Source organism: Musca domestica, unplaced genomic scaffold (assembly GCF_030504385.1).
Source record: "Musca domestica strain aabys unplaced genomic scaffold, Musca_domestica.polishedcontigs.V.1.1 29, whole genome shotgun sequence".
Taxonomy (NCBI): Eukaryota; Metazoa; Arthropoda; class Insecta; order Diptera; family Muscidae; genus Musca; species Musca domestica.
In genome coordinates, this window is record NW_026712296.1 from 633,658 (window position 1) to 649,118 (window position 15,461).

The 15,461-nt window shown below is 37.5% G+C and overlaps 3 protein-coding genes across 3 annotated transcripts; 2 read left to right on the plus strand and 1 right to left on the minus strand.

The window, feature by feature from the left end:
• Positions 1–852: 852 nt before the first annotated feature.
• LOC105261745 (uncharacterized) lies at positions 853–3,915 on the plus strand. The gene is made up of 3 exons (XM_011293707.3): positions 853–931; positions 992–1,122; positions 3,777–3,915. The coding sequence occupies exons 1-3, from the start codon at positions 908–910 to the stop codon at positions 3,898–3,900; spliced, it is 279 nt and encodes a 92-aa protein (XP_011292009.1). The 5' UTR covers positions 853–907; the 3' UTR covers positions 3,901–3,915.
• On the minus strand, positions 3,733–9,794 carry LOC101899125 (integumentary mucin C.1). Its single transcript, XM_005182309.3, has 5 exons — positions 9,602–9,794; positions 9,417–9,534; positions 7,425–7,699; positions 6,990–7,360; positions 3,733–4,030 (listed from the first exon to the last, which is right to left on the minus strand). The coding sequence occupies exons 1-5, from the start codon at positions 9,644–9,646 to the stop codon at positions 3,907–3,909; spliced, it is 933 nt and encodes a 310-aa protein (XP_005182366.2). The 5' UTR covers positions 9,647–9,794; the 3' UTR covers positions 3,733–3,906.
• A 2,404-nt stretch (positions 9,795–12,198) lies between these two features.
• Positions 12,199–12,610, plus strand: LOC101898947 (cuticle protein 70, isoforms A and B-like; the record flags this gene model as incomplete). The annotated part of the gene is made up of 1 exon (XM_005182308.2): positions 12,199–12,610. A coding segment is annotated over one exon (402 nt), but the record flags the coding sequence as incomplete, so codon positions are not given.
• Positions 12,611–15,461: the final 2,851 nt, after the last annotated feature.

Below are 15,461 nucleotides of genomic sequence, written 5' to 3' on the forward strand. Positions count from 1 at the left end.
TTCCTTAACGTCGGGATACGCTATCCGTATCACGCTAACGAGCGATGGTACGAGACACAAAAGATTTATTCACATTTAAATGCTGGAATGCTCTAACAATACCCACTTGTGGTTTTCCAGCCAAACATAAAGAAATCACCCTATCACGCATGAATTCCATCACGAATAACTTTTTTTCTTGAAAATGCTCACAAAAATGCTTTTGTCCGCTTGTAAACAATATAATGATCTGTCATTGGAATAATTTTAACAGCTGTCGGACGAGTGGATTAGAAATGACAGCAGTCTGAAGTTGGTTGCAGTTTTTTCATCTCACCCTTTATATAGACAGTAAGAGGGTAAAGTACTGGAAGAGGGTAAAGTACTCAGAAGGATCTCCTTTTATGGATTTTCCGACAATTTCAAACTTTTTCCTGAAAGGAAAGGTCAAAACTATATTCAGATCTTTCGATAATTTTTTGAAAAGATAATTAACTAATCATAACAAAGTAATTGGTAAATTATGTGAATCGATAATTTAATTCTTTTCGTTTTTCAATGAATTTAATTTTCTCTTCCTAGAAAGAAATATATTTTTAGAGTACTCAGGGCGATACTGATTCATTTTTTTTTCCAAATTTTTCTCTACGATTATCATATTAGTTATGTTCTGATGTTTATATACCTATACTGAACCCTGTTTTATTGGTACCCATAAATATTTGAAAAAAAGGAGGAACCCAGATATGGAGATTACAAATGACACCAATTAGTTTATTAATATCTACCCTTTTATCTTATCAAGAAGACATTCCACTCAAATTCTAGGTAGGGTGAATTTATCGAAGTCTTTTAGCTTGATATAAATGTTAGGATTGTTGGAAATGCTGATTAGTCTTTTAAAAGTTAAAACCTCCGAACGACTACAATGAAAAATTTCACAATAGTTTTGGTAAGTAATTGGGAAATTCGATTCAATGTCACAATTTTTTCAAACGAAATAACTTTTTAGTGTGTTGTACTGCTGGCACTTCCTCAAATCTATGCAGCCTGTATCGATTCTGACATCCATGCCAATGAATTGTGTCAGCAAAATGGCACACAAGGACCTGTGCCGCTTGAATGTGATGACAAATGTGGCAGGTATGTTTCATACTCTTCTAAATAATACTTATGAGAGTCGGCAACATTTAAGATATTGGATAGATACTTACGCACTGAGTTCCATGGTTCAAGAATAAGGGTAGAAATACATAAATCGGTTTGTATTGTCGCATTGCGTATTCAAGTTAAATTAGAAGGAATAGCAACGGAAGACCACGAGCATAGGGTGAGCAAGTATAAATGATGGGCCGAAATTGAACCAAAGGTGAGCATACATAAACCGCTTTTTAAGTGGCTTATTCGCAAAAAACGAATGAGCGTAGGGTCAAAATCGAAGTAAGTCAACCTAAATCTGCTTTGTTCTTTTACGAAGAAGCCATGCAATGGCTTAAGCCGGTTAGAAAAGCGTTTTATGTACACTCACCTTAATGGTCTGTTTCAGAACTGCAAGAATGAAAAAGTTTTTACTACGATAACCGATTTTCCCTTTATGATATGGAAAAAAATTAAAAAAATGTAGTTTCCTGCAGGTTCTGGAACAGAGCATAAGTAAACCGTAAAGGCGATCTGAGAAAAACTTAGTATTCTGATTTGACTTTCTTTAAATTTCAAATCACAGTTCTATGTTTTGAGAGCAAAATTGGTAGTCCAATGGGCATACTGTACGACCTTATATAGGCCTTATAGTACGTTTATATATATGAGGGTTAACCCACTAGATTTGGATTTAAATAGTCAAACCCATTACTTTTACTTCAAATAAATCCCCTCAAAGTAGGTTAACCCTACAAAAAGTTCTAACGTAATATTTATATCCGTCACTGACGTGAATCAACACTACATAATTTTTGCCATACATAGTATGGGGTCGTCTTTTCGTTTGTAACTCATCGAAATAATAATTTAAGACCCAACAAAGTATATACAGGGTGAGATAAAAAAAACTGCAACAAAATCAAATGCCATAATTTTACATTTTTGTTCAAATTTTATTGAATGAAAGCTAAAAAGGTCGGAAATAGCATCAAATTTTAGAATAAGTTTAGATTTGTTCGAATTGGTCACCTTTGGTATGAATTATGGCCTTCAAACGGCCAATGAAATCGTCCCACGCTGACCGAATGTTGCTCTGCGGTATTATGGCCCATTCCCGGCGAAGCGCTTGCTTGAGGTGATCGACACTTTGGTATTTTTCAGGGACAACCTTGCTTTCCAAAATACTCCAGACACAATAGTCCAACGGATTGGTATCCGGAGATTTTGGTGGCCATTGTGCGCTGGAAATGAAGCGAGGAACCTCATTTTGTAACCATTCTAGGGTGGGGCGTGCTGAGTGCGATGTTTGCGTGCCCAAGGCTTTAATACATCCTCCAGAATATTTTCGCGATAATGTTCGGCATTTATTCTGATGCCACGATCGATTAATACGAGCGGAGAGCGATCATCGGCTGTTAAGGCGGCCCACACCATTACAATGGCCGGCGCTTGAGTTCTGGTGGCTTCAATTATTTTGTTTATTTACAAACTGGCGGATAACGAATGTTTTGTCATCAGAGAAACCCAAATTCGGCAGTTCACCACTTTCGGTCGAAGCGAAGAAACCCTTTAGCTCTTTTGAGTCTATTTTCTTTCTGTTTCGGTGTAAGTTCTTGCACTTTTTGGAATTTCAATCGCTTTATCCCGAGTTCATTTGTCAATATTTGCCGAATGGAATATTGCGTTCGATCAAGTACCCCCTATATTCGATATTTTGATGACTTTAGCCACATTTTTTAATGGAATTGTCTGAAAATTCTCACAAGAAAGTTCTTGTACATTACCCCTGAAAGAGAATTGTCTATATAGGTCCACGATATTATATATCCCCTATATAATGGTTCCTGGTTTTTTCAAATTTCGCATATAAAGTTCAGAACAAGTTACTACAGTCTATGATGCAACTTACTTATTCAGGCTTCCATATAACGGTTTGCAGTTGAGCGGTATATTCCGACGGATTTTTTTTTTAAATTTTTCAAGTTTCTGGTGGGTATAAAAGGAGTATAAAAGGGTATAAAGAGTATGAAAAGAACATAGTTGCTTTTTCACTTGTTATACCCTCCACCATCCTATGGAGGGTATATTAGCTTTGTCATTCCGTTTGTAACTCTTCGAAATATTTATGATAGACCCTAAAAAGCGATGTCCGCCTGTCTATGTGTTTGTCTGTTTGTTGTAATTACGCTATCTTTCAAACGAATTGAGATAGATTGCTAACATTTTGGACACATGTGCATTTTCCCAGTAGACAGGTTTAAGTTCGTAAATGGGTCATGGATCGTTTTCGTATAGCCCCCATAAAACGGTACCTCTCGATTCAAATTTCGAATTTGAAGTTCCGAAGAAGCCTGCCGATGACTTAAACCAGCCAAAGAAGCGTTTTATGTATCCTCACCTTAAGTTCGATGCAAGCGTATATTTCTCTAAGTTTGTAAGCAAACACAAGAGTTTAAACCTGTGACTTAATCTTAAATATGCTAAAATGTACATATTCAAATCCATTTCGGTCAATTAATATCGAATGCGAGAATTTGGCCCTGGTTTTGCGTTTTCCCCTAATTCTAAGCTTCCCTATATTATTGTACTACGCTTTATTGTATAATATTAAGATTTTATATAATTATTTGTCGTTTATTTAATTTATATATTTTCAGTTTTATCATTTGTTATAAAATAGGCGATAAACTACAAGGTCTAGTCAAAGCTTGCACTTCGGGAACCTACTACGATCGTTCTCTGAAATATTGTTCATCAAATAAACCAGAATATTGCGCCTAGTGCTCTTCAGTGTTCTTTGCAAGATGATGGTCGCTCCGCTTGACATTTTCCGGTTGCTTCATTAAAATAGCCTTCGCAATAATAGTACCAGCCCAAATATTGTCCAGATAATAAGTAACAATAAACGTATCTGTAAAAAAAAAAACAAAACAAAACATTTTTTATTAATAAAAAATAAAACTTGCATTAATACACTCCACAAGAAGCAAACAGAATTATAGCGTGTTTACACGCAAAATCCCTACTCGGGTTAACCGTGATAATTGGCCAAAGACAATAAATTGAACGTAAGTTTGCTCTTAGTCAGATTTATTGTGATTGGTCAATTATCAGGCTTAATCCGTAAAAGTACTTTTGTCTAAATGGCAAAGATATGAAATGTGAATCCACGTATCAGGTCCACACTAAAACTTGAATGACGCAATATTTCCTTCATCTAAAATTTAACAATTTTAAATATTTTCTTAACAATCAATTCATGACAACACCATGGTGGAACTAGGTAACAGCAAGTTCCCACTGATTACAAGTGCCAAAATCGATTTGATGCTTTTGTATTTTTTTCTTGTTCACTGAATTATATTTCAATTAGGGATAAAGCAGTAAAAGCAAGTAAAACAGCAATAAGTTCGACCGGGCCATTTTTAAAGAATTTGGAAATTTTCAAAAAAAAAAAAAAAAAATCTTAAAAATAAAAATAAAATAATAAAAATTCTCTTCAAATCTTAAAAATATAGCCGAATATAGCCGTTACATTGGTGTCTATACGAAGCCGTGGTCCTGTACAGGCAACTTTTGTCATTGGCCATTTCAATATTCAAATACAAAACTTTACAAAAACCGGTTAATAATGTAGCTAAAATCATGAAAATACCGAATATAGGGAGGTACCGTTATATCGGGGGAAAGCGAAGACCTGGACCTGCATAGACAATTTTATGTGACTGGATGCGGTACCTAACTTCAAATACGAATATTTAAATAATTTCGGTGAATATTGTACCTAAAATCGTCAAAATAATGAATATAGGGAGGTACTGATATATGGGGACTATACGAAGAGCCTGACCAGCATAGACAATTTTCTGGCATAGACTGTAGTTCCCCTTATCAACTCTAAATATGAAATTTGTAATAATTCCGGTAAATAATGTCGCTCAAATCATCAAAATACGGAATATTGGGAGGCTGTACGAAGACGTGGGCCTGCATACGCAATTTTTATACCTTCCACATTGGAAAGTAGGGTATATTAACTTTATCATTTCGTTTGTAACGTCCCTAAACATTCGTCATAGACCCCATAAAGTATATACAGGGTGAGATGAAAAAACTGCAACCAACTTCAGACAGCTGTCATTTCTAAGCCACTCGTCCGACAGCTGTTAAAATTTTTCCAGTGATAGCTCATTATATTGTTCACAAGCGTACAAAAGCATTTTTGTGATAATTTTCCAGAAAAAAAAGTTATTCGTGATGGAATTTAAACGTGATAGTGTGATTTCTTTATATTTGGCTGGAAAGCCACAAGTGGCTATCGTTAGAGCACTCCAGCATTTAAATGTGAATAAATTTTTTGTGTCTCGTACCATCGCTCGTTGCCATGATACTGGTAGCGTAGCCCGATGTCAAGAAAGTGGACGGAAGAAAGCTGCAAAATCAGCAGAAATGGTTCGAAAAGTAAAGATGCGACTTGATCGAAACCCGCGTGGCAGTGGCCGAAAAATAGCTCGTGAGCTGAACCTATCGAAATATTCCATTCGGCAAATATTGAAAAATGAACTCGGGGTAGAGTCATTGAAATTCCAAAAAGTGCAAAAACTTTCACCGCAACAGAAAGAAAGTAGACTCAAAAGAGCTAAAGAGTTGATTCGCTTGGCCGAAAGTGTTGAACCGCCGAATTTGGTTTTCTCTGATGAGAAAAACTTCTTTGTCCAGCAGTTTGTAAACAAACAAAATCATCGTGTTTACTTGCCAGAGAGGTCAGCTGGTCATGGGCCGCCATAACAGCTGATGGTCGTCGTCCACTCGTATTAATCGACTGTGTCATCAGAATAAATGTCGAATATTATCGCGAAAATATTCTGGAGGGTCTTTTAAAGCCTTGGGCACGCAAACATTTTGGTCGCAGGCCTTGAACATTCCAACAGGATTCAGCACCATCGCACTCAGCTCACACCACCCAAGAAGGGTTGCAAAATGAGGTTCTTCGCTTCATTTCCAGCGCACAATGGCCACCACAATCACCGGATACCAATCCGTTGGACTATGGTGTCTGGTGTATTTTGGAAAGCAAGGTTGGCACTAAAAAATACCAAAGTGTCGATCACCTCAAGCAAGCGCTTCGCCGGGAATGGGTCAAAATACCGCAGAGCAACATTCTGGCAGCGTGTGACGGTTTCATTGGCCGTTTGAAGGCCATAATTCGTACCAAAGGTGACCAATTCGAACAAATCTAAACTTATTTTAACATTTTATAATATTTCCGACATTTTCGCTTTCATTCAACGAAATGTAAAAATTATGGCGTTTGACTTTTGATGCAGTTTCTTTTATCTCGTAGGCTATACGATATCGTGGAATTCGTAATGGGTACTACAGCCTATGACAGAAAATAGCAGGATTTGTGTTTAATTTGTGTGGTGAAAAACGTCGACCGTGTACGTCGAATTTTAGGACACGCTCTAAAATACAGGTAGTAGCATCATGAGATTTTTTCAAAGGCATAATTTTACACGGTTACCTTAATAATTATACCATGGAATTTCCTTTCAAGGGCGGTAAAAATTGCCATCTTGAGAATTCGGTAGTGTGGATCAAAGTCTATTCTACTTGGTCAAATATTAGGCATTTGGTGAACAATTAAGGTAAATCGGGCAAAGGTATATATACTATTAATTTCCTAATCTGAAGCTATTGCCACCAATTTCAGAAGGGTTCCTCCTTGGGCCAAACAAATGAAATGTGCAAATTTTTGTCTCGATTGAACATTGCAATCTGTAATTTAGACATAGTGATGGACGGCAATGCATTTTTGCAGACCATCATCTACATATAATCCGCAATTATAATAAGAAAGTTAGACTTACTCTTGGCATGTGGGATCATTGGTCTTGTAATAACCCACTTTAGAAAGTTGTTTACAAAAGGTATTTGCATCCACAGGTGGCGCTTCCGTAGTTGGTTGGCTTGTACTCGACGATTCTGTTGTTATACTTGGTGTTGACACTTCTGTTGTGGGTTCATCAGTTACGGTAGAATCAGTGGTAACTGTAGACTCAGTGGTTACTGTAGAATCAGTGGTTACTGTAGAATCAGTGGTTACTGTAGAATCAGTTGTAGGTCCATTAGTTACGGTCGAATCAGTAGTTGGTCCATCCGTTACTGTCGATTCAGTTGACATATCTGTTGTCGACTCGGTTGGTGGTGTGGCAGTGGTAGTGACAGTTAAACATGAGGGCTAAGTGGAATAAAATGAAAATGTAATTAAGTAAAATCCAATACTCCATCATAAGCCTACTTACTCTATTTGTTGCAGCTGGCACACAAACTTCGCTGGCATATATGTTACACACAAATCCCGGCGGACATGAATGCGCGACAGTCGAGTATCGGCCAAAGCAATAACTGTATGTGGTTTGATCGAGACATATGAAATCACCGGTGATTTGATCGCAAGTGCCACAAGTTTCTTCATAGCAAATGGGAGTGAAACCTTCACTGGGCAGCCGGCATATTTGTCGATCAGCTGTGCAAATATGTCCCGACGGACAAGGGGTTATTGTGGTAACGAATTCACCTAAAATTAAGCAATTTAAAATTATGAAATTAAAAACAATAGCAGACATAGCACTTGACACACTACTAGACGAAGGTACTGCGGAACTTAAAAAAAGTGTATTAAATTTAAACTATTGGCGAAATACGTGGATGATATCTTAGCGATAATTAATAATCCAATAAGGACAAGTCAAAAGTTGGACAGGGCCGACAATATGATACTACTATTCATATTGAGTAGAGATCCCGTAACAAAAGAATTTATTTAAAGTAGATCATACCACCTATAAACCGTACCTCCCGAAATTCACTCCATTTGGGGTGATATTAACGATTATTCGCACAATAATCCTGAAATCGGATTAAGGATATATATGGAAGCTATATCCAAATCTTAGCCAATCTCGTCAAAATTCGGCAAAGGTATTTCCGAGCTCTTTAAGATATGTGGTACCAAATATCATTCTTGTGGAGTGCATATTACGAATGTGAGGGACTTAAAGCCCCAAATCGGATGAAACATATATATGGGAGCCATAGCTATATTTGGACCGATATTCACCAAATTGGATGTACTTGCTTCTATGCTGAATTTTGTCGGAAGTACCAAATTCATTTGGACTGATATTGACCATTTAGTGCTCAATTAACCCAGTTTTAAAATTCAAACCCTAAGGTTACGAAAATTTTTAAAATAGTACCAAACTTCTAAATTCATACCATTTGGTACAGGGTGAGATGAAAAAAAAACTGCAAACACCTCAGACTGCTGTCATTTCTAAGCCATTCGTCCGAACTCGGGCTAAAGAGTTGCTTCGCTTGGCCGAAAGTGTTGAACTGCCGAATTTTGTTTTCTCCGATGAGAAAACATTCGGTGTCCAGCAATTTGTAAACAAACAAAATGATCGTGTTTACTTGCCAGAGGGGTCAGCTGAAAATGTGCACCTTCGGTTGGCCAGCAGAACTCAAGCGCTGGTCATGGTGATGATGTGGGCCGCCATAACAACCGATGGTGGCTCTTCGCTCGTATTAATCGACCGTGAAATCAGAATAAATGTCGAATATTATCGTGAAAATATTCTGGAGGGTGTATTAAAGCCTTGGGCACGCAAACATTTTGGCCTCAGACTTTGGACATTCCAACAGGACTCAGTACCATATCACTCAGCACGCACCAGCCAAGAATGGTTACAAAATGAGGTTCATTTGCAGCGCACAATGGCCACCAAAATATCCGGATGCCAATCCGTTGGACTATTGTGTCTGGAGTATTTTGGAAAGTAAGGTTGGCACTAAAAAATACCAAAGTGTCGATGACCTCAAGTAAGCGCTTCGCCGGGAATGGGTCAAAATATCGCAGAGCAACATTCGGGAAGTGTGTGACGGTTTCATTGGCTGTTCGAAGGTCATAATTCGTGCCAAAGGTGACCAATTCGAACAAATCTAAACTTATTCTAAAATTTGGTGCTATTTCCGACATTTTTTGCTTTCATTCAATAAAATTAAAAAAAAAATGTAAAAATTATGGCGTTTGACTTTGTTGCAGTTTTTTTATACCTCACACTGCATATTTTTAATGTAGGGATTATAGAAATAAAATGAACCTTCACACGTCGTCATAATTTCATCAAACTTAGGTCAGGAGCAAAATATTGTGAAATGAGTGTCCGATTTTCTTTAAACCTAGTATTTCAATAGACCTATACTTTATAACTTCTTAATTTAGACATACATACCATTATAACATGTTGAAAAGTGTGTTTCATCGCGGCAGGCTACATTATTCGAAGCCAAGCAAATATCACATACTCCGACTCTTGCTGCTTCGCCGCTGGGATAGAATATTAAAAATAACTGGCGGAAAAAATAAAATAAACATTAATATTTCCGATTTTTTTTTTAAATTCACTAGTTTTTTTACATTCACTATAACGGTTGTTATTCGAATTGAATTCAACAGAGCCATAACCAAAATCTACAAAGCTGTTGATTTTAATATTCGATATTAATTTATTTTTAATTTATGTTCTATCCGATTCTTTAGAGCTCTTCTATTTTTAGTCTTGCGTCTTTTCAATAACTGACTGACGAATAATTCCGGTCAACTAAACTACTTGGCCCACATTACAAAAGTCACAGAAATTGTTGGTCTATTTTGTTTGTTTGCTTCAGATTTCGGCTTTATATGATTATCATAAAGATAAATAAATCAATTGGATAGCGCAAATGAGTTCGTTTCGTGATATTATCGTTGAATTTCGGCACAAGTGAAATTTGGTGACAAATTGTGTGTGCGTGTGTGTCTATGCACATACTTCTGTTAGAGGGAGAGGAGTAGTTCACGTGTCTAGGCTTTTGTTATTTGATTTCTAACATTAACTAGAAATTTGATTGACTTTTTATTATGTTCAATCTCGCCGAGCTGAGTTGATCTAGCTATGTATGTCCGTCCGTCCGTCTGTCGTCTGTCCATGTTAATTTGTAACCACTCTACAGGCCGCAATTATGGCCCGATCTTCACGAAATTTAGAATGGAAGTGGGGCTAGAGACAGAATATAACCCAATTTCTTTTGGAGATGATAACATAATATTTAGGGGTTGAAACGGACCAAAAACTGAAAAAATGCCTGATTTTGCAGTTGTTATTAGTATGGGGCTAGAGCCTAGGGCTGGGCAGAAGCCTTCCAATTTTTATGGTCAACGGGTAATATTTAGTGGGTGAATTAGACCATAACATTTGTGTTAAATAAAAGTCGCGATTATTTTTAATCCCGGCGAAATCGAAAATAGACGAACAGGTCAATTCTGACCGTTACGTAGATGCCGATAGTAAATATATTGGTTATATATAGCGAAATATATACAATGTGTATATACAAAGGAATGGTTGGGCCGATTTTGACAAATTTTGTCAATTCAGAATGCCCTCTTGACATAAAAGTATAAAATCTAAAAAAATCGCAGAAAAATATGCCAATAATGATAATTTTGATGATTTTGTAGTATTTTGTGACATATTTTTATTTTTTCATATTTTTTATCACATGCGATTTTTTCAATTTTACTTATAATATTTTGTAATATTTTTTACAACACAGGTTGGGGATATTATATAAGTATTGCAAATATCGTCCGATCCTCACGAAAATTTTCACCAGGGTAGGTTTGGGCTCAGAAGGGCTAGGCCTATTGTTTTCAAAGATGTCCGCAATACATTAGAGGGTTGAAATGGACCAACAACTAAAAATTTTCCTAATTTTGCAGCCGTTATAAAGGTCACAAATAGAAACCAAAGGACACGAAATCTCGCATAAAGTTAGAGTAAGGACAGCGGATACAATGGACCACTACTTTTGTGTGAAAAAAAAATACCAACATTACTTACAGATTATATCCGAAATACACAATAGGCGAACTTCTGGCTTTTTATGCTGACTTCGTTGACGAATATAGCCAAATATCGTAGAAAAGCAAATCATATAGATGAGTCTAAATTTGGAGACACAGAGGGGCTTCTTACTTTTGTAGATGATTGCAAAATATTTAGGGGTTCAAATTAACCAAAACAGAAATGTTGTTCCGATCACACAATTGAAGCCAATCGACACGCCTGTGAAGAGAGTTAAGGACAGGGAAGAATTCTAGCATTTTGGATGACAATTGGATTATATTTATCTGTAAAATGGACTACAACAACTAACAGCCCAACGGAGTGCATAAATGTTGGGCAAATGCCCCTAGTCAAAATCCTAATTTCAAAAACGAAATCTTCCAATATGGATTTGGACATATTGTAGTGTTGTAGGGTAAAACATAGTCGGCCCCGCACGACTATAGCCTTTTCTTACTTGTTGAGTCTATTTTCTTTCTGTTGCGGTGTAAGTTTTTGCACTTTTTGGAATTTCAATGGCTTTACCCCGAGCTCATTTTTCAATATTTGCCGAATGGAATATTGCTATATGTTCAGCTCACGAGCCATTTTCGGCCACAGCGACGCGGGTTTCGATAAAGTAGCTTGTTTACATTTCGAACCATTTCTGCTGGTGATGCTGTTTTCATCCGTCCACTTCCTTGATGTCGGGCTACACTTTCATATCACGGAAAACGAGCGATGATACGAGACACAAAAGATTTATTTACATTTAAATGCTGGAGTGCTCTATCGATAGTCACTTGTGGTCTTCCAGCCAAATATAAAGAAATCACACTATCACGCTTGAATTCCAGCACAAATAACTTTTTTTCTGGAAAATTCTCACCAAAATGCTTTTGTACGCATGTAAACAATATAATGAGCTGTCACTGGAATAATTTTAACAGCTGTCGAAATGACAGCAGTCTGAAGTTTTTGCAGTTTTTTTTCATCTCACTCTGTATGTATAAATGTTGATCATTGAGTGATTTAAGAATGGCATTTTCATCCATTTTTTATACCCTCCACCATACATAGGTATATTAAGTTCGTTATTCCGTTTGTAAGTCATCGAAATAATAATTTTAAATTCAACAAAGTATATATATTCTTGATCAGCGTAAAAATTGCCATCATTGCCTGTGCTGCTGCCAAGCCTGGTTTGGTTGGTACTCCTTTGGCTTACACAGCACCCGCTGCTGTTGTTGCTGCTGCCCCAGCTCCATTTGTCACTGCCACCAGTAGCCAATATGTTGCCCGTAACTACAATGGTATTGCATCGGCCCCCATTGTTGCTCCCGTTGCTACCCCTGTTGTAGCCAAAGCAGTTGCTGCTCCAATTGTTGCCAAAACTTTCGCCGCTCCCGTAGTTGCTGCCTACACCGCCCCTGTTGCTGCCGCTTACACTACCCCTGTTGTTGCCAAATATGCTGCCACCTATGCAGCTCCTTTCGCATACTCTGCACCCTTGACTTATGCTGCTGCCCCAGCTCCAGTTTTGTTTTAAAAAGTTTGTGTCTGAACGTGTGATATAAATAAAATAAATTATTAAAAATATATATGTATTAAATTTTTTCTTCATCCCATGGTGCCATAAAAAACTAAGCTACCAGCTGGTTACAACTTTTTTCTGAGTGTGCTCGTTTTCTGCCAATTTTCTGTATGTACAGGGTGAGATAAAAAAATGCAACAAAGTCAAACACCATTTTTTTATTTTTTTTAATGAAAGCCAAAAATGTCGGAAATCGGAAGTTTAGATTTGTTAGATTTGGTCACCTTTGGCACGAATTATGGCCTTCAAGCGCCGGCGAAGCGCTTGCTTGAGGTGATCGATACTTTGGTATTTTTTAGAGTCAACCTTGCTTTCCATAATTCTCCAGACACAATAGTCCAACGGATTGGTATCTAGAGATTTTGGTGGCTATTGTGCGCTGAAAATGAAACGAGGAACCTCGTTCTTGGGTGGCGCGTGCTAAGTGCGTTGGTGCTGAATCCAGAATATTTTCGTGATAATATTCGGTATTTATGCTGATGCCACGGTCGATTAATACCAGCGGATAGCGACCATCGGCTGTTATGGCGGCCCACACCATCACCATGTCGGCGCTTGAGTTCTGGTGGCCAACCGAAGGTGCACATTTTCAGCTGACCTCTTTGGCAAGTAAACATGATCATTTTGTTTGTTTACAAACTAATGTTTTTTTCTCGGAGAAACCCACTTTCGGCCAAGCGAAGCAACTCATTAGCTCTTTTAAGTCTATTTTCTTCCAGTTGCGGTGTAAGTTCTTGCACTTTTTGAAATTTCAATGGCTTTACCCCCATTTCATTTTTCAATATTTGCCGAATGGTATATTGCGATATGATCAGCTCACGGGCAATATTTCGGCCACTGCTACGCGGAACCAGGTAGCTTCTTTATTTTTCGAACCATTTCTGCTGATGTTGCTGTTTTCTTCCGTCCACTTACTTGACGTCGGACTACGCTACCAGTATCACGGTAACGAGCGAAGGTACGAGATACAACAGAGTTATTCACATTTAAATGCTGGAGTGCTCTAACGATAGCCAGTTTTGCCATGAAATTGAGATATTGAACAGTTTGGATCATGTTTTTGAAAGAAAATCCTGGCTCTCCATACATCTTTCGCCTTTTTAATTTATTTCAAAATTTTTAAAAAATATCAAAATCATAAAAAAAAAACAAGTAAGCAAAGGCTATAGTTGTGCGGGGCCGACCATGTGATACCCTACAACACTACAATATGTTAGAAGCCCCCTTATTTCCAAATCTATTTTGGAATATTTCGCTTTTGAAATATGTCACGGAGCACTGCCCAGATATTATCCTTAGCATTTTGACCAGGGGCATTTGTCCAATATTTACGCACTCCGTCGTGCTGTTAGTTGTTGTGGTCCATTTTACGGCTATATATATTCCAATGGTCATCCTAGATGCTAGAATTCTCTCCTGTCCTTAACTCTTTTCTCAGGCGTGTCGATTGGCTTCAATTGTGTGATCAGGACATTTTTTCGGTTTTTGGTTCATTTGAACCCCTACATATTTTTCGATCATCTCCAAATGCAAGAGGCCCCTCTGTATCTCCAAATTTGGACTCATCTATATGATTTGCTTTTCTACGATGTTTGGCTATACTCGTTAACGAAATCAGTTTAAACAAGTAAAAAAGCTGTAAGTTCGGCCGGGCCGAACTTTTAATACCCTCCACCATTTGGTACAAATTTGGCAATTTCCAAAAAATAAACCCGTTAAAAATTCTGTTAAAATCTTAAAAATACCGAATGCTTATACGACGACGTGGGACTGCATAGGCAACTTTCGTCATAAATTATTACAATATTTAAATGCGAAACTTGAAGAAAAATCTGTTTATAATGTAGCTAAAATCGTCAAAATACCGAATATGGGGGAACCGTTATATGGGGGCTATCCGAAGACGTGGACCTGCACAGACAATTTTCTGGCATGGGCTGAAGTATCCATTACGAACTTCACATACGAAATTTGAAACAATCCCTGTAAATAACGTCGCTTAAATCATTAAAATACCGAATATCGGGGGGTACCGTTATATGGGGGCTATATGAAGACTTGGACCTACATGGCTAATTCTTTGACTTTGGATGAAGTATCCATTACGAACTTCAAATACCAAATTTGAAACGATTCCGGTAAACAATCTCGCTAAAATCATCAAAAAACCGAATATCGGGGGGTACCGTTATATGAGGGCTACAGGAAGACGTGGACCTGCACAGATAATTTTCTGTCTTAGGCTGTAGCATCCATTACAAACTTCAAATGCCAAATTTGAAATAATTCCGGTGAATAATGTCGCTAAAATCATCAAAATACCGAATATCGGGAGGTACCGTTATATGGGGGCTATATGATAACTTGGACCTACATGGCCCATTTACGAACTTAACCTGCCTACTGGGAAAAAATACATGTGTGCAAAATTTTAGCCTTCTATCTCAATTTGTTCGAAAGATAGCGTGATTACAACAGACAGACAGACAGACGGACAGACAGACGGACAGACAGACAGACAGACGGACATGGCTAAATCGTCTTAGAATTTTACGCTGATCAAGAATATATATACTTTGTTGGGTCTGACATGAATATTTCGAGGAGTTACAAACGGAATGACAAAATTAATATACCCTCCATAGTATGGTGGAGGGTATAAAAAGTAATAAGTTCGCTTTTTGTGTATTTCGGATATCATCTGTAAGTAATGTTGGTATTTTTTCACACAAAAGTAGTGGTCCATTCTACTCATTGTACTAAACTCTAACTTCATGCGAGATTTCGTGTCCTTTGATTTCTATTTGTGACCTTTA